At 44.1% G+C, this 22556-nt stretch overlaps 1 protein-coding gene and 1 pseudogene across 5 annotated transcripts; one reads left to right on the top strand and one right to left on the bottom strand.

Moving 5' to 3' along the window:
* Window positions 1-211: 211 nt before the first annotated feature.
* Znf275 (zinc finger protein 275) lies at window positions 212-18261 on the bottom strand. Of its 5 annotated transcripts, none has more exons than XR_012444653.1 (7): window positions 18095-18260; window positions 15348-15424; window positions 8294-8385; window positions 7687-7792; window positions 6793-6882; window positions 1218-6360; window positions 212-656 (listed from the first exon to the last, which is right to left on the bottom strand). XR_012444653.1 is itself a non-coding variant. In XM_074064394.1 (7 exons), exons 3-7 carry the CDS (start codon window positions 15373-15375, stop codon window positions 5204-5206), a joined length of 1473 nt encoding a protein of 490 aa, XP_073920495.1. In that variant the 5' UTR covers window positions 15376-15424; window positions 15751-15891; window positions 18095-18260; the 3' UTR covers window positions 212-5203. The 5 variants fall into 5 exon arrangements, 4 of the variants coding, with proteins under 4 accessions (XP_073920495.1, XP_020042227.1, XP_020042226.1 ...); XM_074064394.1 differs by adding an exon at window positions 15751-15891 and having other exon boundaries at window positions 212-6360; XM_020186638.2 differs by having other exon boundaries at window positions 212-6360; window positions 17978-18260.
* LOC141419989 (U2 spliceosomal RNA) lies at window positions 7377-7483 on the top strand (annotated as a pseudogene).
* Window positions 18262-22556: the final 4295 nt, after the last annotated feature.

Below are 22556 nucleotides of genomic sequence, written 5' to 3'. Positions count from 1 at the left end.
CAAGGGTCAGCTCAAGGGTCCAGGCAAACCTGTCTCTCCCGCACCCCCCCCCATCAGGGTGCGTCCTCTTTCCTCCAGGTTTCTGGCAGGTGCAGAGCTAGCCAATCCCAGGGGGTACCAAGATAACACCTGGAAGCCTGGGGGGTGTTTCTCCAAGTGGAGAAAGGAGAAAGAGCTGATAAACGAACAAAATAAGTCAAGTAAGACCAAGGCCACTTAACATATATTTATTGAAATCTACTCGATGCAAGGCACTGTGCTAGATTTGGTAGGGGATCAGACACGAAGGGCCACCCCTGTCTTCTAAGAGCTCACAATCTAACAGGTGGGAGAGGGTTGTGGGTGGGGGAGAGGAGAAGCCAAGTTCACAAACAGCTCTAGTGCAAGGCTGAGTGTCATAAAACAGACAAGTTAATGAGACTGGAGAAGAACAAAAAAAGAGTGCCAAAAACAGAAATACAAACTGGTGCAGGATGTAGCTACTATTCTCAGAGACACACAAGTAACACTGAGGGTCAACTTTAAAGAGATGATTTCTATTTCTGAAAGTAAATATCCAAACCGATGCAATGAGAACTACAGAATATAAGTACACTATAATAGAGGAGCCATCAATTCCCCAATCTGGTGGATTTGCTGGAAACAGTGAAACATTTCTGAAATAGAGAACAGAATGGGCTATGATGAATTCATTTTCTGGGCCAAACACATGTTCAGGAATGGAACAATACTCAGACAGTGGTTAACTCACTGAGACCAGAAGGCATAGATTTTTGCCCATATTAAGTGACCAGAATACAGAATCACATTTAAACAGGTGTTTCTCACATCTAGTGGGCCTTGGGCCAGGAGAGCTGGCTGGGTAGAATGAAAGGAAAGCCAGCAATATAATTCTTCTTAAGTAGCAGCCAAATGGTCAAATGCAAATGGTTCTTGACAAGTTGCAAAAAGCAGAGATCCATTCCAGTTGGTTCAATTCAAGGTGGATAGGGGAGGGGAGGTTTATGCTGGGGACACATGTGGACTGGTAAGGGCAGCCACCAGCAACTTAAGAACATAATGTAGCCAGGCTCCCTCTGGGTGCTGGGATGGAAGGAGCTCTGGGGAGCCCAGCAGGAACCCATGGATCTCCAACTTGGTGCTGCACACAGGGGCAAATCCTCTAAATACCTTGTGGTTCCCTCTATGGTTCAACACTAACTAGAAGCTTCAGTTACCTTGTTAGCATTTCACAGTCTTGACAGGGCAAGTCCATCATCTCCAGCCAGCTCTGATGACTGACAGCTGCCATTTGGGTCAGGTATTTAGTTCTGGTTTAGTTAATGCAGCCTAGAAGTGGGGTGAGGAGTCATACAGTACACAACAGGGCCACAGCCCAGGGCTGGAGGAAGGCCAGGCGCCATGCCTCATCAAGCACAAAATCAAGAACACAGAATGCAATACCATGGGAGAATGATGTCCCCTGTGATCAGGTGGGGAATATTCCAGAAATGCAAGAGTGGGTATGGCACAACTAACTGATAGTTAATCATAATAAATGGCAAAATGGTAAACAATTGCTTTCATTAAAAAAAATTCAGCAAGTACCGCAAACTCTAGCCACAACGGTTTCTTTCTTATTCTTTTTTTCTTTAATGGGAGAGTTTCTTTCTTAACATGGTAAAAGGATATATTTCTACCGAGAGCCAGAATTCCATGTAACCCAGCTCCTCTCCATTTCCCTTCCAGCAGGAATACATGTGATTAGAAAGAAAAATGCAATGAGGTAGATACACAAATACATAGACAAGCACATGCAGAAGCAGCTTGCTCACATTTGCACTGGACATAGCAGTGTACATAGAGAATCCAAGGAAACCCACCCCCACATGACCCAAAGCAAAGGATGAACTTGGTAAAACTACAATGTGACACATGCTAAAGCAATGGACTGACTGCATTTGGAGGGAACGTGGATTTCACTGCCAACAACATGAAAAGCTGATCTGGCAACAGTGATGGAAAAGACACGATCTTTAGTGTTAACTCTAAAAAAGGATTTGTTTGAGAGAAAAATTATAGAACCCAAACTAGAAAAAAGTAAAGGAGGGCAGGAAGGGATGCCAGGATACCACATCCTGACTGGGAGTGGTGACCTCTAGGCTATGTTCCAAGTTAGCATTAATCTAGACTTCAACGAGATCTTTCATCAAACCTGAAAAATGATGAGTGAATGAGCAAGAAATGGTAAGAGTCTTCCAGGGCAAAGGGGCCAGATTTGCCCTGGTACTTGTCAACATTCCTTACCCAATCCATGATGGCTATATAAAACAAGTCCTAACAGCTTGAAAAGAGAACAGTGATAAATTAAGTGATTTCAGCCAGATTCACACTACCACAAGAACTAAGCCCACAGAGCAAAAGGAATCACTGTGTAATAAGTGCTGTTGACTTCTCTCCATCCTGGGGGTCAGGATGGAGATATCCCACAGGGCCACTGTAGTGGCCTGTGGGCCATTCAAGAGGCCCTTTTGGCCACAATCATGGAGGTTACCATCAGACCTTACTTCCCAGGATGGGGCCCGGGAAGCCCCTCCAGGCTGTGCCTGCTAGCGAGCCCTACCTCCCCTTGGTAGACTGTCAGAAAAGCATGCTTCCTGTCCGGGTCCTCCAGTTCCCCACTGGGCACAGCTACTGGAAAGTCACACCAAAACCCTGGAGTGGTTGATTCTTTGCCAGCCCTTGCTGCTATTCCTCCTGGAGGAGACTGTCAGAGTGACAGCCCAACCCCAGGATGACCAGTTCCTATTTCTATGCCACACGTATCATCAGAATGGCCTCACTGCTCTCCAAAACCCTGCTTTATTGTCCCTCTTGGGCATAGCCATTGCAAATTCAGGCCCAGGCCTGGTGGAGCAAGCTTGTATCAGCATGACATGCAGGCCATTGGAGAGACACAGTTCCTTCCTGAGCCTCTGTTCTGTTGCTCCTCTTAGGTGTGGCTGCAGGAAGTCATGCTAGCACATATGGGCAAAATTCTCCCTAGCTGCCCAAAGCAGAAGCCACCAAACTGATCTCTTTCTCATTCTAGAGTCACTCAATAGGAGAAGGATGTGGTCCATGTGACGACATCAGTCAGGTGAATCTTCTTGTGTCCGAGGAGATGTTTCTTAGGTGAATCTGCTGCTCAGTCACCGAATCCATGCCGGCATTGCCCAGGCTTGGGAGTTGAAGGATGGCCAGCTGCTGTCAGACCAAGTTTGAACCACACTGCTGATCTACGTGAGGCCAAGCCCTGTTGCTGGTGGCTAGGGGTATACTGATGAGCAGTCAGAGTGCTCTGGGCAATGTGTGATGGACATGTTTCTAGGGTGCCTCAGAGCCCAGGATGGATAGCCAAGTGCTGCCCACAGATGTACAGAGTCTGCATCGTAGATGAGGAATGGGCCTACTTTTCTGGCCAATTCCCATCCTGCCTGCCTACCTGGTGCATTCACCTTCTGATAGGCAGGCAATTCAACTTTTTGTAATTAAAATCTAGAAGAAAATGTCATCATATCTAAGTACTGAAACAACGAAAGCCACGACTTAATGGACAAAAACGAAGGCTGGGATACGTAAAAATCAAAAGCTTGCACAACAAAAATATAATAAAAGTGCTACAAAGAGCAAAGCAATAAAAATTGGAAAAGAAAATCACAATCAATATATAAAGAACTGCTATGTAGTTAATATATCTAAAGGCAACCTGATAATTAGTCAAAGGAGATGAGCGTACAATTTGCATGCAAGAAAACAATAGTATTTAAGTCACTGCATTAAAGAAGGATGAGACTAATAGTCAAGAGGCCTGGGGTCCATCCCAAGTTCTGGTATTAACAAGCTGTAAGATGGCAGCAATAACTACGATGGTGACAGCAGATGACCTTCAGTGAGTGCGTACCTCCATGCCAGGCAGTATGTGCGGTGCTCTGCAGGCATGATGGCAGTTCTTATAACCTCAGGAGGTAGGTACTGCGCTTGCCCCCTCCACTTTACAGAGAAGCAAATGGAGGATTGAAGAAGTACCATGTACGCCCAATACCAGGAGAGACTCTTGTTCCCAATGAGGAGGCGTCGCCTTACCCTTAAGTCCCAGAGATGTTACTCTTATTTGTGGTTGCTCTCTCACCTACTTTATTTTCAAAGTAGTACCATATAAGGGCAAGACCCATTAGGCCAAAACCCCAACTGATGCTTGTTTTGGGTGTGTAGAGGGGTCAACAGATTGAACTGGCTTATGAAACACAGAGGCAAAAAAATTTAACCTTGGTTCACTAACTTTTACTAGGAGTGTAACCTAAGACTAATGTTTTAGATGCTAAAAGATGCCCTTTAAAAGGTCATTAGGAAAAGCACCACCTTAAGTGGTTATATTGTAGTAGAGTTATAGGGCTACCTAAAAAACACTCAAGACAACTGTTCTAACATTTTGTGAAAATGTTCTTATGGCTTAGGAGGAAATTTCTGGTGAGAGCCTCATGCAGGGATTGTCACAGTGTTACCATACGTACTTCTGATAGAAGTGACTGCATGTGGTCTAAAACTGGTGACTCAAAGGGGTTCCCATGTCAGTGAAGATGGTGAGGTCAAAAATGCATGTGAGGAATTAAAATGATTTCATAAAACAGAGCATGGAAAAAAGGAGTATTCTCTAAATTAATATATTATCCTATATAACATGTGATTTATAATAATGTATGTATAACTAAATTAATAAATTAAATATTATAAGACATTTGAGTCTTCTATTTACATCCCTAAATATTTATAAATTCAAGTAGGCCAAAACCTTTGGGGCACTCTTGTCTTCGAGAAAGATGGGATCATATTTTGTTGAGGTCATGGTTGAACATCTGTGGTTTGCTTCCCTTGGGTGTGGAGCTTGGTGTAGATGACTTCCCAGCTCCCTCTCAATCCCCACATCCAGCTTCTCCTTCTCACTCAAGGCAGGAGGATTTAAATACCTTAACAGTACTTTTTGCCAGGTCAACTAAGTTAAAATGGTAAAAGCCAGTCTTGATGGTCATAATGGGAAACGTGGACACTTAGAAATTGCTGGTGGCAATATAAATTGGTTCAACCTCTCACACGGTAAAATAGATAAGCGTTACAAAACTGTTCATCTCCTTTGACACTGCCACGGTCTCTGCGGACCTGTGATGGCCCTCCACGGCATGGGCATCTACTCGCGGTGAGTGGGCTGATGCTTCTGCAGCGCCGAGCGCCTCTTGAACACGCGACCACACTCGCTGCACTCGCAGCGCCTGGCCGCACTATGGATGCGCCGGTGGCGACTCAGACCCGAGCTCCTCCTGAAGGCCTTGCCACACTTGTCGCACTCGTAGGGCTTCAGTCCACTGTGGATGCGCCGGTGCTTGATGAGGTCAGAGGGCCCACGGAAGGCCTTACCACACTCTCCGCAGGCGTATGGCCGCTCGCCGCTGTGGATGCGCGCATGCTCCAGTAGGCTGGAGCTCTGGCGGAAGGCCTTGCCGCACTCGCCACACTCGTATGGCTTCTCGCCAGTGTGGATCCGCCTGTGCTTGGTGAGCTCTGAGCTCCTCCTGAAGAGCTTCCCGCAGTGTGGGCATCCATAGGGCTTGGCACCGCTGTGGATGCGCTGGTGCTCGGCCAGGCCGTTGACACCTCGGAAGGACTTGCCGCAGTCGTCGCAGTCGAAGGGCAGGTGGCCTGTGTGCATCCGCTGGTGCTTGAGAAGTTCCTGGCGATCTAGGAAATCCCTGCTGCACGCCTTGCAGGCAAAGGTTTTTTCCGAAGTGTGAAGCTTCTGATGTCGAAAGAGGTGGGTGTTGGCTTTGAAGGACTGTCCGCATTCCTCACAATCAAAGGGCTTCTCTCTGCTGTGCACCCTCAGGTGCTGACTAAGGCCTGCGTTCTTCTTAAACCTTTTCCCGCACTCCTCACACTCAAAGGGCGTTGCCTCCCTCTCCATTTGCTCCCTCTTTTCCAGGACATCTTCCAGGGACCTACTGGGGCCCGGCCGGGGCTGCGGGACCACGTGGCTTTTCCTATGCTCATTAAATTCTGACACTCCCCTGAAGACCTTCCCACAATCACTACACTCCCAGCCCTTCTCCTCACTGTGAACTCTCTGGTGCTGAACCAGGAGCACTTTCAGCCGAAAGGTGTCCCCACACTCTTTACATGCAAAATGGTGTTCTATGGGAAGATGTGATGGGCTCCCTCCCCTCCCCTCAAAGTCCCACTTCTGTTTGACCTCAGCACTGGGGTCACTGGCCTTCGGGGAACTCGTGGAGGCCATCTCCTGTGGCTGGGCTTCTTCCCCCATGGTCTGCTGGTGGGTCACAGGGGTGCTTTCTGAAAGAATAAACATGAGACACTGCCAGTCTGCAGAAGGTGACTGCAGAGGGCTCAGGATGGTGGTTACTCATGTTTGTCAATAATTCTTTCCCCAGACTCAGCTGCTGAACACTGGACCTGGCTGCTTCCAGAAGCAAGCACCAGAAGAAAGGGTCAGAGGGCCTGACTGTTGGACATGTCTACTAAAGGGGTCCTGAGAAGGCCTCCTCTTCTGATGGGAGAACAGCCACACACACCCAAAGCCTCAGATTGGCTCTCGAACCTAATCCTAGACCCCACAAGCTCTGCTGATCTTCCCAATCCTAACCTCAACCCCAAGAGCTCAGCCGAACCCTCCAACTCTAACTTGAACCTACATAGCTCAGTTGGGCCTCACCCCAATTTCCCCATGCTTCTTTAGATTTCTTTTTCACTCACCAGGTTGCTTACCTTGGTCTGTGCTGAGGGATGAGTCTGATACTAACAGCACCTGTCCTTGTGCTAGATGGGAGACCAAGGTAGGATTCAAAACAGGAACTGCTGCTTGTGGAAAAGAAAATGGGTTACAGAGGTAGCTGCAGAAGACATCAGATTGGATGACTGGGACAAGGACTTCAAAGGGTAACCCCCCCAAAATCCTCAAAGACTGGGTTGACTGTGACCCTAGGCAAGCCTTTCATACAGTTCAAATACAGTCCCAAGGGATAGCTACTTTTGGGGACTGGAGAAAGGCAGGCTCTGGACCCCCTTGGGGAGTCTCCAGTGGTATGGCAGGTGGCATCCTGAGGAGCTGAACTTTCCCTACTGTCTGTCCCACAGTGAACACACACTGAACTTCATGCTCTTCCCAGACCAGAGTACTTCCATAACTCCCAAATCCAACTTGCAACAGTCTCTTCTCCTAAAAAATACCCCCCCTCACATGCAGACCCTGAGGGGTGAACAAGAGCTTCATCATTTCCACTCCTCCCAACAGTAAAATACAATCAAATGGCCGTGAGATTCACAGAATTTGTAGGTTAAAAATTATTCTAGTCACTTCTTGGTCTTTTGGTTAAGATCAAGTGTAGTATCTGTTCTTATCAGCTTAATATCTGATATGTCCTCTATCTGAAGATAATATATTAAATGACAATGCTATTTCCAATGAAAGACTGAGCATGGCTCTTTCCATGCCATGAGGAGTTGGGGGAGCTTGTGTTCAATTTGGAGGTGTTGAGTGTGGCAGGCCTTTTACATTTCCCTACAACCTGGGTACAAAGTCAGGCTGTATGGGGCGGCCATGAGTTCCCAATCCACTCCCAGAAGGTGGCAAATATGGAGAAGGGCTAGGGTCATCCTTACCCATGGAGGTCACATTCCCGTGATAAGCCAGAGTCTTCTGTTCAGGATTCAGACTCAACCACTCCCTTTTTGTGAGGTGCCATGCCACTTCAAATGGCATCAAATCCTGAAAGAATTCCCAGGAAATAATCAGACTTTCCATCTAGTCACAATGAGGCATTAGTAATGCCAGGGGCAAGAGGCAAGGCCTGGTGTGTGTGTGTGTGTGTGTGTGTGTGTGTGTGTGTGTGTGTGTGTGTGTGTGTGTGTGTGTGTTGCTGATGTGGAGGTTCAACCATAAGCCCCAAGAAGTCCTGGAAAAACATGACCAAGCACAAGGAGACCTGGGCTGCCCAGCACTGGCTTCCCACAGTCTTTCCCAAGGAACCTCAGTTCAATCACTTTTCCATACAGAAACTCAGTTCTCCCATATGCAAGATAGGAATTATAGGCCCAGTGGGCACCCATTCCTTGGTAGCCTCCAGGAGAGAATCAGAAGGCAGGAAGGAAGGCAGAAGCTGGGCTTCACACCCTGCTGTGTGTCATGCTGGGCAAGAGGCAGAGGCCGAGGCCAAAATCAGGGAGCAGTGACAGAATCCCAAGCAAGACAGAGGGCAGCACAGCTCACCTGGGCCTCCGGCATCTCAAGAGGGACTGCCAGGACCTGGTTTCCTGGGGTTCCATCCTGGGGAAGGACAAGACCTTGGGGAGCAGGTGGAGCTAAGGAAAGTGAAAAAAGCCATGAGTGACAATTGTCCTATCTCTGGGTCTCCTGGGGAAGAGACTGGCAATTTCCTGTTCCTTGGTTTTAAATTTTATTTTCTCTTTCACATGCTGGCTCAATGACAAGCTAGAGCATTGGTATGCCTGAGAAAACGTATTTCAAACAATGGGAAAGTAGGCTGATAAAGAATTAGCATAGGCAGGCCAGAGGGTCAAGATAAGACAAATGCTAACCCAGGCAGAGCTGGAGGGTAGCTACAGAGAGCCAATGGCAGGGAGACCAGCTCTCAGAGACAGGTTGGCCACAGGTTTCCCTTATAGCAAGCCTCGAAGAGGTCACTACTCACACTGCACGGGAGGGAAGCATACTAAAATATCAGCAGAACTAACTAGGAGCTGAGATGTCCTTTCCAGCTTTGTAGAACGCAACACAAAACTGGCTTAGGCCACTGGAGGGAGGAGAGGCAACAAAGAGAAGGAACCTGGGTTTCTTGACCAATGGTGAGTCCCTTAAAAGCCACGCTGCTCTGAAGTAATTCACCAGGTGAAAGAGTCAGCTGCACAGGAGAAACTCTCTCTTATATTATTCAACAAAATGAAGTTTGGAGAGAACAGTTTGGAAAAACCAGCCTCACAGAAAAGATCTTCAAACACTAAGTTGGCAAATACAAGCTCTGAACAATATATTCAAGTTATCTTTTACTTCCAAGTTGCAAAATAAGTGAAATATTGCAAGACTACCACTGATGTCTGTGTACCATAAGCCTCCCATTCAGTGGGTTCCAAGAAATAGTCACACAGTTCATGTTCTGAGGTCAACTCAGAATGAAGTAAAAAGAAAGTAACTATTTTGGCATGAGCATAAGTACTACAAAGCCAACCACTCCAGAAAGACTTTTACATAAGTTTAAATATGTTTTGTCAAAAGAGATGGATGAAAATTTCCACTTATAGCCATAACTGAGTAACAAGGAATAGATTTTATATACTGCCATAACCAAGTAGAAAACAAAAGAAAATATATGTGAAACACCAGCTTTGAGATGCTGGGCATTAGGAAGCACAGTATCATGATCCCTGAGAGAAACAAATGAGGTGAGCCCTGTCATCACCCCAGCTCTCTGCCTGGAGAGTGTGGGGAGGGTAAAAACAAACAACTTAGCAGCTTTGCCAACTTGAGGACACACAGACAGTACTCAGAAGTCATAGAGCAGAGTTCCTAAAGGACTATGCTCTGCAGAAAAAGACTGTAAAAATATGCACAAGGCTTCCCTTGCATCTTTAAGTATAGAATAAAACTCCAAAGGGCTGGGAAAAGAAGGACCAGGAAACTATAAGCTGAAAAATTCCTAGGACACATGAAGAGAGGGAGATGGTCAATGTCTGACCAACCAACATAGAGTGCTCTGTGATCACCTGGGACGCTCAGTAGTGATACAGAGGGACTGTGCATCAGTACTAAGACTGATCTATCCTTAGAAGCAAAGCTACTCAAGACCTGTCCTACAAAAACTTAAAACTGGCCTCAAAAGGATCAAATTGATCCATGAATAAACTACTCATAACTCCCAAAGTCCAGATACTCAATAACATAATCCTTAAAATGTCCAACATCCAATGGAAAATTATTGAAATGCCAAGGAATACAAAAATGTGACCTATGGTGAGAATAATCAGTCAAAAGAAATATCCACAAATGACTGCTAGAACTCAAAGGGAAAAAAGTTACTTTAACTATGTTGCACAAGTATTGAAAGAAAAACAGGGACACAAAGAGAGTAATAGAAGATATAAAAAGAACCAAAAGAAACATCTAGAAACTACCTCAAATGAAGCTCAGAGAGACATCATCACAATCAACTTTCTGAAAAACAGTGATAAAAAATTTAAAGTAGCTGGAGGGAAGAAATGATGAGTAAAGAGTATACAGAGAAACAAAAATAAGAATAGTCAGTGACTCCTTATTGGAAAACATGCAAGCCAAAAAACAACTGGATGACATTTTTGAGCACTAAAAGAAAAAAAACTGTCAATCTAGAATTCTATATTCAGGGAAATTTTCCTTCAAAAATGAGGACAAGGAAAGGGAGGGAAGGGAGAATGAGGGAGGAGGTGAATCTAATTAAGATATATTGTAAGCATATATGTAAATGTCAATGAAACCTCCTGTACAACTAATATATGCTAATAAAAATGTAAAAAATGCAAAATTAAAAGAAAATTTCAGATAACAGCCAAGAGAATGTGTCACCAGCAGGTCTGTATCATAAGAAATATTAAAGGTAGTTTTGAGGGAAAAGGAAAAATGAAAACAGGTGGAAACTTGGATCTACACAAAGGCATGAAGAACATCAGAAATGTAAATATGTGTGGAAATATAAAAGACTTTCACTTCTTCATTTTTAAAATCTTCAAAAAATAATTGATTATTTCAAGGAAAAATAGTAACAAGATAGTGTGGGTTTGTAACATGTAGAAGCAATATATATGATTGTGTGTTTTACCCTCCAAGACTCTGGTGAATGTTAACAATCCAAAAGAAAAAAAGTAAAGAAAAAAAGAACAGATGGGATAAATAGAAATAAATAGCAGGATGGCAAACTAAAACTCAATTGCATGGATAATTAAGTTAAATATAAATGGACTAAACACTCTAGAGAAAAGGCAGAGATTGTTTGACTGTATTTAAAAATGCAAGACTTGCCTATGTGCTGCCTACCAAAAGAAAAAACTCTTCAAATAAAGACACAGATGGGGCTGGGATGTAGCTCAGTGGTACAGCGCTTGCCTAGCGTGTGCAAGGCCCTGGGTTCGATCCCAGCACCAAAAAAGAAAAGACAAAAAAAAAAAGACACATGTGTTAAAGTAAAAGTATGAAAAATAATGTTATAACCCATAGGAAGAGTCTAAATAATCCCAATATCATATGGGGGAGGTGATGAATGTGGCTCAGAGCTCTGAATATACCACTGAAGAGTCCCAGAACTCAGAGCAAGAAGAAAACTAGAGGGCTTAAATGTGAATTTTTCATAGAAGATATAGGCAGAGATAATAACTGGAACCCATAGGGTTTTTAAAGGAAAGGGGGAAGATAACTAAGTATATTTGGACTTTCAGAGGAAAAAAAGACTGAGAGTGACTGGCAGCTGGAATAAGCACATTTACACTTAAATGTGTGTGTGGCCACACAGAGGTGAGTCAAGGTCTAGAAAAGTCTTCTGTTTTTATAATGTGTGAAGGTTCAGTAACCTGGCTGAATTTTGTTGGTATGGGAAAAGAACAATATTGTTTTTTGGCAGTACTTGGGTTTAAACTCGGGACCCTGTGCTTGCTAGACAAATATTCTACTTCTTGAGCCATTCCCTCAGTCCTAAAAGAACAATTTTTAAAGATTTTGATAGACTTGGTATAAGAAAGATGCTCAGCATGCAAGAGGACAAGGGATGAGGCCAAGGAAACAACAGGAGAGTGGCTCTTGTGGACAGTCAAAAGACCAACACTTCCTGGAATGCCCACATGTGCAAATCAAGCACAAGGAAGAAGGGCTGGTGGGAATTTGTGGATAGTCTGTGAAGCGGGATGACCAGAAAGCCTAGAAAGACCTCCTGAGCTCCTCCTCACAAGCTATCAGTACTGTGAACAGGTATGGGGAGAAGGCCTAATTTGACTCCAAAGTTCTTGGAAGCCCAATTCCCATTTTTAAGTGGCTCCCAGCACAGGTGCTCCTCCAATGTGTGAATTCATCCCCAGGTATTCTGCACGCAGCCCTCTGTGTCCAGTGTCACCAGGGAAGGGCTCCTCTAGCTTGTTGAATTCTTTTATTTATTTATTTATATTTGGTGGTACTGGGGTTTGAACTCAGGGCCTTCACCTTGAACAACTCCACCAGTCCTTTTTTGTGATGGGTTTTTTCCAGATAGGGTCTCGTGAGCTATTTTCCTGGGCTGGCTTTGAACTGCAATCCTCCTGATCTCTGCCTCCTGAGTAGCTAGGATTACAGACATGAGCCACTGGCACCTTGCTTGAATTCTTCCTGGTACACATTCAATATCTTAATTTGACTTTGGCTTCTGGTATAAAATGAACTGGTCACAAATTTCTTGTATAATTCATTTTTAGCAATTCATTTCCAATTAATGTTGATGTTTGGCTGCCAAATGAAATGGAGAGAGGATATCGCATCATATATGCACCTTTTGAGAAAGATGAGCAGTTACAGATCTCTTATAGCTGCCTTCAGGCCAGCAACCTAAGGCCTTACCTACCATTCAAGGTTCTGGCACAGCCCACAATCATATATCCTGCATCCCATCCAGACACAGTGGCCTTCATGCAGTTCTGAATATGTCAAGGCTGTGGCCCCTAAAGCTTGTGAATCTGCCAAGAACACCATCCCTACAGCTTATCATAGGAGGCTCCTTCTCATAATTCAGGCCTTAACTCAAGTGTCAAAATCTTTCTACTCTCCAGACCCAACATAGTTTACTCAAAAACATTTTCACTAATGAAAAAGTTTCCTATGAAGTTGCTTATTTTTCTCAAGAAAAATACCAACTCCAATAGTACAGGGCCTTCTCTTTATGTGAACTCTGAATCCCAGCATCTGTAGCAGCTCCTGGCACCACAAAGGTATATGATATATTGTAGAGCGAATGAATCAATGTGTGTGGGAATAGCATGTTAAATGGAGAGAGCTTCCATTTATGGAGCACTTAGTATGCATATTTGGAGCTGTGTGTCTCCCTGTGTGATAATTTAATTATCACAATCTATGGTTTTTACCATCTCCATTTTATGGAGAAGGAAACCATAGATCCACAAGTTTAAGTGGCTTGCTTAAGGTCCAGCTTTCAAGATTTGTGACTTTTTGAGCCACACCAGAGGAGAAAGAAATAATATGCAATCCTTGTAACCCCAGGCTATAACTGAAGACAAGCCAATAGTGAGCACTGCAGAAGCCTCATGGTATGTATGGGTGTTTGGGTGCTGCATTTAAATCATCCTAGTAACACGCCATTGCAGATCCTCACTACACAAAATAGCAAGATAGACACATTTCTCTCTCTCTCTCTCTCTCTCTCTCACACACACACACACACACACACACACACACACACTCTTCCAAGCCACCCACGTTTAATTGAGCAAATCCTACCGAAGTGTTCCTTTTAATTGGGTGAATCCTACTGAAGTGTTTTTACTTAATTGGCATGATTAACTGTTGAGGTCCTGGAGCTACAACTCCCAGATGAATTGTTAATTATCCTTTCCCATGTAGCAATAGGAGTGGCCCTTCCTGTACTAGTTTACCCTGGAGATTTGGCTTGAGAGCACTTCAGCTCTCAGCAGCTATGTGATCACCACCCACAGTAACAGAGCCCTTGGACACACAGAGCTAATTTAGAAGGTACTCATAAAGTGGGAAGGGAAGAAAGCAGCCCCCTGTTTTCACAAAAGGAAGCTAAACTCTGTATAATTAACCAACTGTATCAGGTAAAAGAACTTCAGAAGCAAAGAAAGATCATTTTTTAAAAAGATAATACACATTAATCCCAGTACAGTTAAAAATAAAATTATCATCAATCCCAAAGACAATCAGAACACTTAGAATCCATGTTGTACAACTGGTCTACTTTAAAATGGTGGAACTAATTTGGAAAAGAAGCTGGATGCTGTGACACAAGTGACAAATGTGGTGTCCACTGTTTTCTGATCAAGGGGATCCTTGGGGAGCCAGGTCAAAGCAATTCCAGATAGAACAAGGAAATCATTATACTCTCCCATGGACACAAAGGGTAATGCTGACCTTGACTATAAGGCACTTTCACTCAGCAGAAAAGCACACCCTGAATCTCAAAGAATCTCGAAAAGTGTACTCTGCTTATCATTGGGAAATGGAAGTAGGAGAAACATGTTCAAACCAATCTGCAGCTCTTAAGTAAGCACTAATCCCCATCTTCAAACAGGATATGAAGATAGCCTAAAGACTACCGACTCCCAGAGCAACGAAAGCTCTCTCAAGGTCGACTGCAGATTCCACTCTGGATCTAGCCAAGCACCACGTATGCTGCAGCTGTTCAAGAAACATCTGCTGCTAGAACAAGGACAATAATGATGTCAGTGTTAACCTACTGCTGGACAATTTGAAAAATTATTCTTTCTAAAATACAAGAGCTCATGTGAATGAACAAATCATCCTGGTATGTGCACAATGTTAAATTTGAACAAACCAATGTATTTAAATTTACTGCATGGAATCAGAAACACTAAGAGATCCAAAATAATCATTTCACTTTGATCTGAAAGAATAAAAATCTGATGGAATTCAACAAAGACAAAAACCAACCCATGTCACAAAAGTGGTCAATAATTAGAGTGTCTGGCAAGTAGTAAAGGTAGTTTCTGAGCCCAAAAGCTCAACTTTCAATAGATCCCAATGCACAGATAGTCACTACACAACCTCCTTAGACACCTGCTGTCCTTCCCTGGACAGTGGGGCAGGGTAGGGGCAGCAAGGTCACCCAAACAAGACCCACCTGGGTGCTTCTAGAAGCTTCTCAGGGATGCCCTGGACTCCCTAGAGCATCTAAATAAGGACCTGTAGCAGAAAATCCTCAGGCCATAAAGCTTGAGTCTACCCAGAACGTAACAGGTGGCTTGTGGTGTTCAGCTCAGTTCTGGGCCAAAGCAAATATACCCCAAAGGTTGTAAACACTCACAAGGAGAGCTAGGCCCCACAGTCGCTTTCAGCTCCCTATCCCATTTGATGAGCCCCTGGATTCTCCTACTGGATGTTTTCTCTCCCCACAGCTGCATCTCTAGGTTTGCTAGAAATGTCTAGGGGCAGATAAATCAGCAACGCTGGAGAGAGAGAAATAAATGCTTCCAGAACAGGAACAACACTCTTCACTGTCTTGTACCCCATGTATGGGCCTTCTAACAGTACAACTGAGACTTACCCAAAAAAGACACACAGGGATGACTCATCTTGTCTCCGAACAATTCCAGGTGATTAGTCTGGCAGTTAAGGTCTTACCTGTTGGATTGAAATAATCCAAGTGAACAGAAGTAGATGCATGTGTGTACCTTCCAGGAAACTTTCCTCTTGTATAGTGAGTACTCAGTGGCAGGTCAGGCTGTGCCATTGCACACCCACTGCTGAGGTCCTAAATGCTATAATGAGTCCCAGGATGCAAATGTTGAGTGGGGTTCTAAGCTGCAGCCAGTCCTGGCCTTTATGGTTCCTCAACCTGGCAGGCCAGGAGGTGAACACAGGGGCCCATTTGAGGCCCATCCCATATTCTGTAAGCTGGCTGCTACTCGAAGTAGAATACTAAAGGGCCAAAAAGGAGGATGTCTCACCAGGAAAGTCTGTTTCTCTTGGGATATTTGTGTCTGTGTGTGTCTTTTTCTGTATTCGTGGGTGGGGAAGACATCTGTTTTCTCTCTCACTTTTCCTGGGCACCTGTCTCTCTCTGTTTAGGTTTCCATCTTCTTTCCCTTCTATAAAAAAGCCAGAAGGTAGACCAGAAGGAGATCTTGTAGTGTTTGTTGTACTTAATTGAGAAAAGGTTCATGTTCCCATTTTCCCGAGAAGAAGCATGGCATCTTACTAAAAATCAAAATAAATTTTAAGCATAGTCTCATTGAGGTTACACTGCCTGTATGTAAAAGATTCTAAACTGGGGGTGGGGTGGGATGTATGCAAATTTCAAGGAGTCCTGGACCATTGAGTCCAAGCAGGTTTAGAAGGGCTGGATCATTGGGTTAGAAACCTGGTTTAGAGTTTAGTAAGAATTCAGGTGGAGCTGGGAGCCTGTGACACACATCTATAATGCTAGTTACTTGGGAGGCTGAGGTCAGGAAGATCCCATTTCGGGGCCAGCTTGGGCAAAGAGTTCAAAAACCCCATCTTGACTAATCACTGGGCATGGTGGTGCATGCTTGCCATCCCAAGGGCATCCTGAGGATGTCTGGCAACCAGTAAAGGTAGTTTCTGAGCCCAAAACTCAGCCTTCAACAGATTCCTAAGCTACACAGGAGGTTGAGACTGAGAGATATGGTTCCAGATCAGTTCAGGCAAAAAATTTCGAGACCCCCCCCCCACCATCTCAATGGAAAAAAGCCAGGCATCTGCCATCCCTGTGATGGAGGGAAGCCTAAAATAGGAAGATTGCAGTCCAACCTGGACAAAAATGAGACCCTGCCTCCAAAATAACCAGAGTAAAAAGGGTTGGAGGCATGGCTCAAGTGGTAGAGCATCTGCCTGGCAAGTGGGAAGCCCTGAGTTCAAACCCAAATAGCACACACACAAAAAAAATCAAGTTGCAGAGCAGCAGGTCTGGGTGGGAACAATTACCCCAGGGGGGGCCTGTCTAGAATCTGAAGGGTCCCTTGTTTCTAGCTCACGTTAGACAGGGGTCCCGCCCAGGAGTTACCGGAAATGGGAGGCCATTTAGTCTACACTGATAGATTTCTGGAAAAAGAATTCAGACTTTCTAACAGATTTTCCAAGGGGTCTTTCCTGACATAAGGCTAGAAATCTCTGCTCCAGAGAATTCTAAATGTAGATCCAAGAACATTTTGGGGGAATTTACTGGACTGTGCCAGACACTGTATGTTGTTTCTATGGAAAGGCCTAATGAGGGCAGGAGTGAGGCTGGCTGCATTAGTACCTTGGTGAGGTGCTATTCCAGCAATCCCATCTGAAATCCTCTAGTAGAGGAAAATGTTGGGGCTGAGGTTAAAGAGGAAATGCTTTACTGACCAAAGAGACTTGGAGGGGGCTGCCTATCTGGCTGAGCCAATGCTGGCTGGAGGGTATCAGTTGGAATAGAGTGGGACCATTCTCCCTTGAGAATGGGAGGAGTGTTTGAAAGGGACCATGGGCTTTAGGCAGCAGAGCAGTGAGTGTATGCCGGAGTATGCCTGTGAGTAAAAAGACCTGTAATTAATCACCCAAATATAGACTGGAGACACTACCAAAGTAGGGAGAGATGGTGGCCCCTAGGAGGGCAAAAGTAAAAGAAGAGATCTCTTCAGATGGAGGGCCTTGAGCTCTCTTCACCCAGCAAGGGCTTTCTCCTTCTCTCTAACCCTGCCAGGTCTTGTGCCCTAGGCAACCTACTTGCCCCCATCCTCCCTGCCAAGCTTTGGCTCGGCCCCCACCCAAATGGAAAGGAATGTCTCCTCCCAGCAATAACCATCATTCCCAGAGCCCCAGAATGAGCCTCAATCCTTCCCCTATACTGGGGAAAAGTCCTTTAATTAAGCCCTTCCCCCCTAAGCCCCTCCCTATGGCCTCCATTGCACTTGGGGCTTGGTGGGAAGGGGGGGGTCTCTCTCTCTCGGCTTCTGACCGGTTCCCATACCGCAGCACCCTCCAAAGAGCAGCATAGGCCTCCGCACATCCGCGATTCCCGCCCTTACAGCCCCCCAACCCCCGCCCTCCACGGGAAGGCTTGGGGCCTCATCACAGCCACCATCTGGGACCCAGCCCCTTCGGCCTCTAGCCTGCCCCAAGGCCGAGCAGTCGACACGCACTGAGATGCCCCCTCCCCCAATACTCTCCCACGGCCCGCACACTCACCCTGGCCCCCCAGCACATCTTCCCGCGGCCCCGCATGCTCATTCGGGCCCGCACATCATTCCTCCTCCCTCACAATTACTCGGGCTCGCACGTCCCTCCCATGGCCCGCACGCTCACCCAGGCCAGGAGGCGGCTGTCGCGCGGCCCTCAGAGGAGCAGAGCTGGCACAACCCAGGCAGGCCCGGCGTGGCAGGAAGCGCCACAGAACTGCCAGCGTCTGGTCAAGCGCAGTAGCCCCGCGGCGCGTTTCCGGAGCCGGGGGCGCCGCCAGGGGTACTGAGGAAGCGAGGCCCCGCCCCGGCCTCTGCCCCGCCCGGTCTGACGGCTTCTATTGGTCAGGAGAGGGGGCGGACCGGAAAGGGGCGGTCTGGGGGCCGGGCAGAGTGAGGAGGTGGGGCAGGCGGGACCGCAGGGTCAAGGCGTGCACTGGGTGCCTGGATGAGCTGGGGGAGGGGAGGTGGAGGAAGAGGAAAGATTGTAAAAATGCAATGAATGAGCGAACAGACTAGCAGACAATGAGAGAATGAAGGAACGGAAAAGACCCCTCCCTCTTGGGAGCCTTCAGGATGGTGGTGGGGCTGGGGGGGGGTGTCAAGAAAAGAGGACCGTTGAGGAAAGGAGCCCCTCACTCCAGGGGTCTAAGTTGCTCATGAAGTCATATTGTGAGCTCTTGCTGTCCCAGACACTGAGTTTACATAGCGTGAGCAAAACCAGACCTCTTTCCAGTCCTAAGGGGGCACACATCTAGCACCCTAGAGCTCTTGTGAGTGTGTGTTGTGGGAACACACACCAGCAAGTAAGTACTCAGGTTAATTTCAAAACAGCTGGTTATATTCTGAATCAAAATACACAGTTCCCGATGACTTTTTTTTTTTTTGCCCGTCAACAGAAGCCTACAAATGATGCTACTGCCCTGCACTGCCTAAGCCCCAAGTTACTGCCTTCTTACCTTCTTGAAGATACTGGTGTCTTGAGGAAGCCAGTAGTAAGCAAGGATCAATACAAAAAAGCCTAAGAAGAGTGCCGAGAACTTTGAAAAACATCAGTCAGGGTGATGTTTGGAAGTGAAGGTTGGAAGGTACTTCTGTGAGGCAAAAGCAAAAACAACAGCAAGTGCAGACACCCTGCAATATGAACAACCTTGGCATAAACTAGGATCAAAAAGAAAAATGCAGCTGGAGTGCAGTGAGCAAGAGGAAAGAAAGGTTTTAGGGAGGTGATGCTCAACACTGAATTCTGAGGGACGTGGTCTACCTTTTTCCTTCACTTGTTTTTAATACACATTTAATGCATCATTAGCAATAAGATTATACACTACTTCCTAAATATTCTTGAAGTAATCTTATACATTAGATAGCAACATTTTTCCTATTTTATCACTACATTTTATTATGAGAACTTTGCAACATACAGAATAGAGAGGATTGTGCCCATGTACCAATCAATAACATTCTAAAATTAGCACTATGCTGTATTTGCTTGATTTCCTATTTTATGGGTGCCTTTAAAAATAACTTGTAGGCATTAGGACACTTCATCCCTAAACACTTCAGCATTCATAGCAATGGGGGCCAGTATTTATTTACTGTTTTCTTTATATTTGTAGGTAAAATTTGCATTCAGTGAAATGTACAGTTTTGGGGTTTTGTTTTTTCTTTTTGCAAAACAGTAGCAAAGCCTCATTTTACTTTATTTTATTTTATTTTTTTGGCAGTGCTGGGGCTTGGACCCAGGGCTTTGAACTTGCTGGGCAGTTGCTCTGCCACTTGAGCCACACCTCTATCCCAGCAAAGCTTCATTGAAAGAAAAGAATAGTCACTACAAAAGAAGGAACAGTGGTCCCTGGCCAGATGGCACAGAAGCCAAAATGTACAAATCTTAAGTGCCTCGTACAGTGAGTTTTGAAAAATGCATGCTCAACCCCCTATCTAGATTATGAGCAGTCTGGAAAGTTCCCTCAAATCCCTCTGTAGTTCATTTTCACCACAATCCCACAGAGGCCTGGACCACAATCCTCCTATTTATGCTTCCCAGGTAGCTGGAATGACAGGCGTACACCACCATGCTCAGGTTTTATTAGTTGAGATGGGGGTCTCTTGAACTTTTTGCCCTGGCTGGCCTCCATTTGCAATCCTCCCAGTCACTACATCCCTCATGGGTAGCTAGGATTACAGGTGTGAGCCACTATGCCTGGCTCTCATACATTCTTTATAGGAATGTATGTTTGCTTTTAGAGTGAATATTAAAGAGTGACATGGATGGATAATATAGTAGAGGTACATTCAACTTAAAAAAAGAAATCACCAAGTTCTTTGCCAAAGTGGTTGTGCCATTTTACATTCCTACCAATAGTGTATGAGAGTTCCAGGTGTTCTGCATTGTTGTCAAAACATGACATGGTTAATCTTTTTAACTTTAGTGGTTCTAATAGGTGTATAGTACAATCTTACTGTGGCCTTATGTGGACTTTATTAGTGACATTAAGCATATTTCAATATCCTTTTGAGCCACCTGTATATCTTCTGTGGTGAAATCTGTTCAAACTTTTCCCTGTTTTATTATTATTGAGTTGTCTTAAGTTGCAAGAGCTCCTTGTATATTTTAGATACAAGTCCTTTTTCAGGTATATGCTTTGCAAGCATTTTCCCCAGTCTGTGGTTTGCCTTTGAATTTTCTTAGCAATGCGTTTTTGAAGAGCAGAAATTCTAAATTTTGATGATGTTAAATTGATCAATTTTCTCTCATAAAAGAGAACTTGTGCTTTTGATGACATCTACAAAAGATTGTGCTTTTGGTGACATCTAAGAAACCTTATCTAACTCAAGGTCACAAAAACCTTATTTTCTTCTAGAAGTTTTAAGTTTTGATGTGGTATATTTAGGTTTCTGGTTGGTCTTGAGTCAACTTTTGTATGTAGTACAAGGTACATATCAGAGTTTATTTTTGTGTGTAAATATCTAATTAGTCCTGCATCATTTGTTGAAAAGACCACTTTACTACATTGCTTTTGCAACTTTTTCAAAGATCAGCTGTCCATAAACGTGTAGATTTATTTTGGGACTTCATGCAGTTCCAATAATCTATTTTCTGTTTTTAAAGCAATACCAGGCTGGTTTGATTAGTGTAGTTTTAAAATAGTCTTTTAAATAACATAGAGAAAATTCTCCAAGTTTGTTCTTCTTTGGAGTGTTGTGTAGACTATGCTATAGTTTTTGCACTACCATGGAAATTTTTAAATTATCTTGCTATTTTCTAGGGGAAATAAAGGACTTCTGAGACTTTTATTGGAATTGAATTGAAACTGTAGATCAATTTGGGGGAAAACTGGCACCTTACAAATACTGAGTCTTTTGACCCATAAACAATCTCTCTCTTGCTTTCCACATATTTTTGTCATTGATTTCTTTTGGCGATGTTTTATGTTTTCAGGGTACAGGTTTTTTACATCTTTGCCAGATTTGCTTCTAATATTGATTATTTGTAATCCAGTTATAATTTATATGGATTTAATTTTTTATTTCTAATTGTTCATTGCTAGTATCTAATATGTACTTGATTTTTATATATTGATGTTATATACCTGAAACCTGCTAAACTCATATATTAGTTCTAAGAGCTTTTCTGTAGATTCTGTCAGTGGATTTTCCACACAGATAGGCACGTTCTCTCTGAATAAAGAGAGTTTACGTCTTCTTCTCAGTCTGGATGCTGTTTATTTCTGTTTCCTGCCACTTTTCCAGACCATCACATCCAGTCCAATACTGAACAAAATGTGTGAGAATAGAAACATCTTTCTTGTGGTTTTAGGGAGAAAGCACTCAGATTCACTGTTGAGTATGAAGTTATACATTCATTTGTCATAGAAATCCATAATCAGGTTGAGGAAGTTGCCATTTGTGTTCTGGGAGCCTTTTATTTCTCTCTCTTTCTTTTTTTAACAGGGAATGGACTTTGGATATTGTCAAATGCATATTCTCCATTGACTAATTAGACTACGCAGTTTTCCTTTTTATTATGTAAATATGATGAATTATACTTAATAGTTTCCAAATGTTTAAACCAACTGTATTCTCATGATAAACACTAGCTGTGATGTTATTATTCTTTAATATCTCTTAAAACTCAATTCAGTAAAATCATATTTAGAATTTTTGCATGCATTTTCATGAAGCATTATTGGTCTGTGGTTTTATTTTCACCTTCTTTTATTGTTTTTTGAGACAGTGTCTAGCAGTGTAGTCTAGGATGGACTTGAACTGCTGATCCTCTTGCATCCACTTCCTAAGGGTTGTCATTACAGGTGTATTACACAATGCATGGCTTCTGGTTTTCTTTATGTGTAATGGTTTTGTATGATCTTGATATCAAAATAATGCTGGCTTCATCAAATAAGTTAGGAGTATTCCTGTTCCCTTTCATGGAAGAGTTGTGTACTACTGAAATTGTGTCTTCTTTTGATAGTTGGCAAAATTATCCAGTGAAGCCATCTGAACTAAGTTTTATCTGGGTGATGGCTTTAAACTACAGTGTAAATTACTTTAATACATTTTGGAATATTCAGATTGTCTGTTTCTTTTTT

This window comes from Castor canadensis, chromosome X (assembly GCF_047511655.1).
Source record: "Castor canadensis chromosome X, mCasCan1.hap1v2, whole genome shotgun sequence".
Lineage (NCBI taxonomy): Eukaryota > Metazoa > Chordata > Mammalia > Rodentia > Castoridae > Castor > Castor canadensis.
This window is presented reverse-complemented; position numbering and strand designations above follow the sequence as displayed.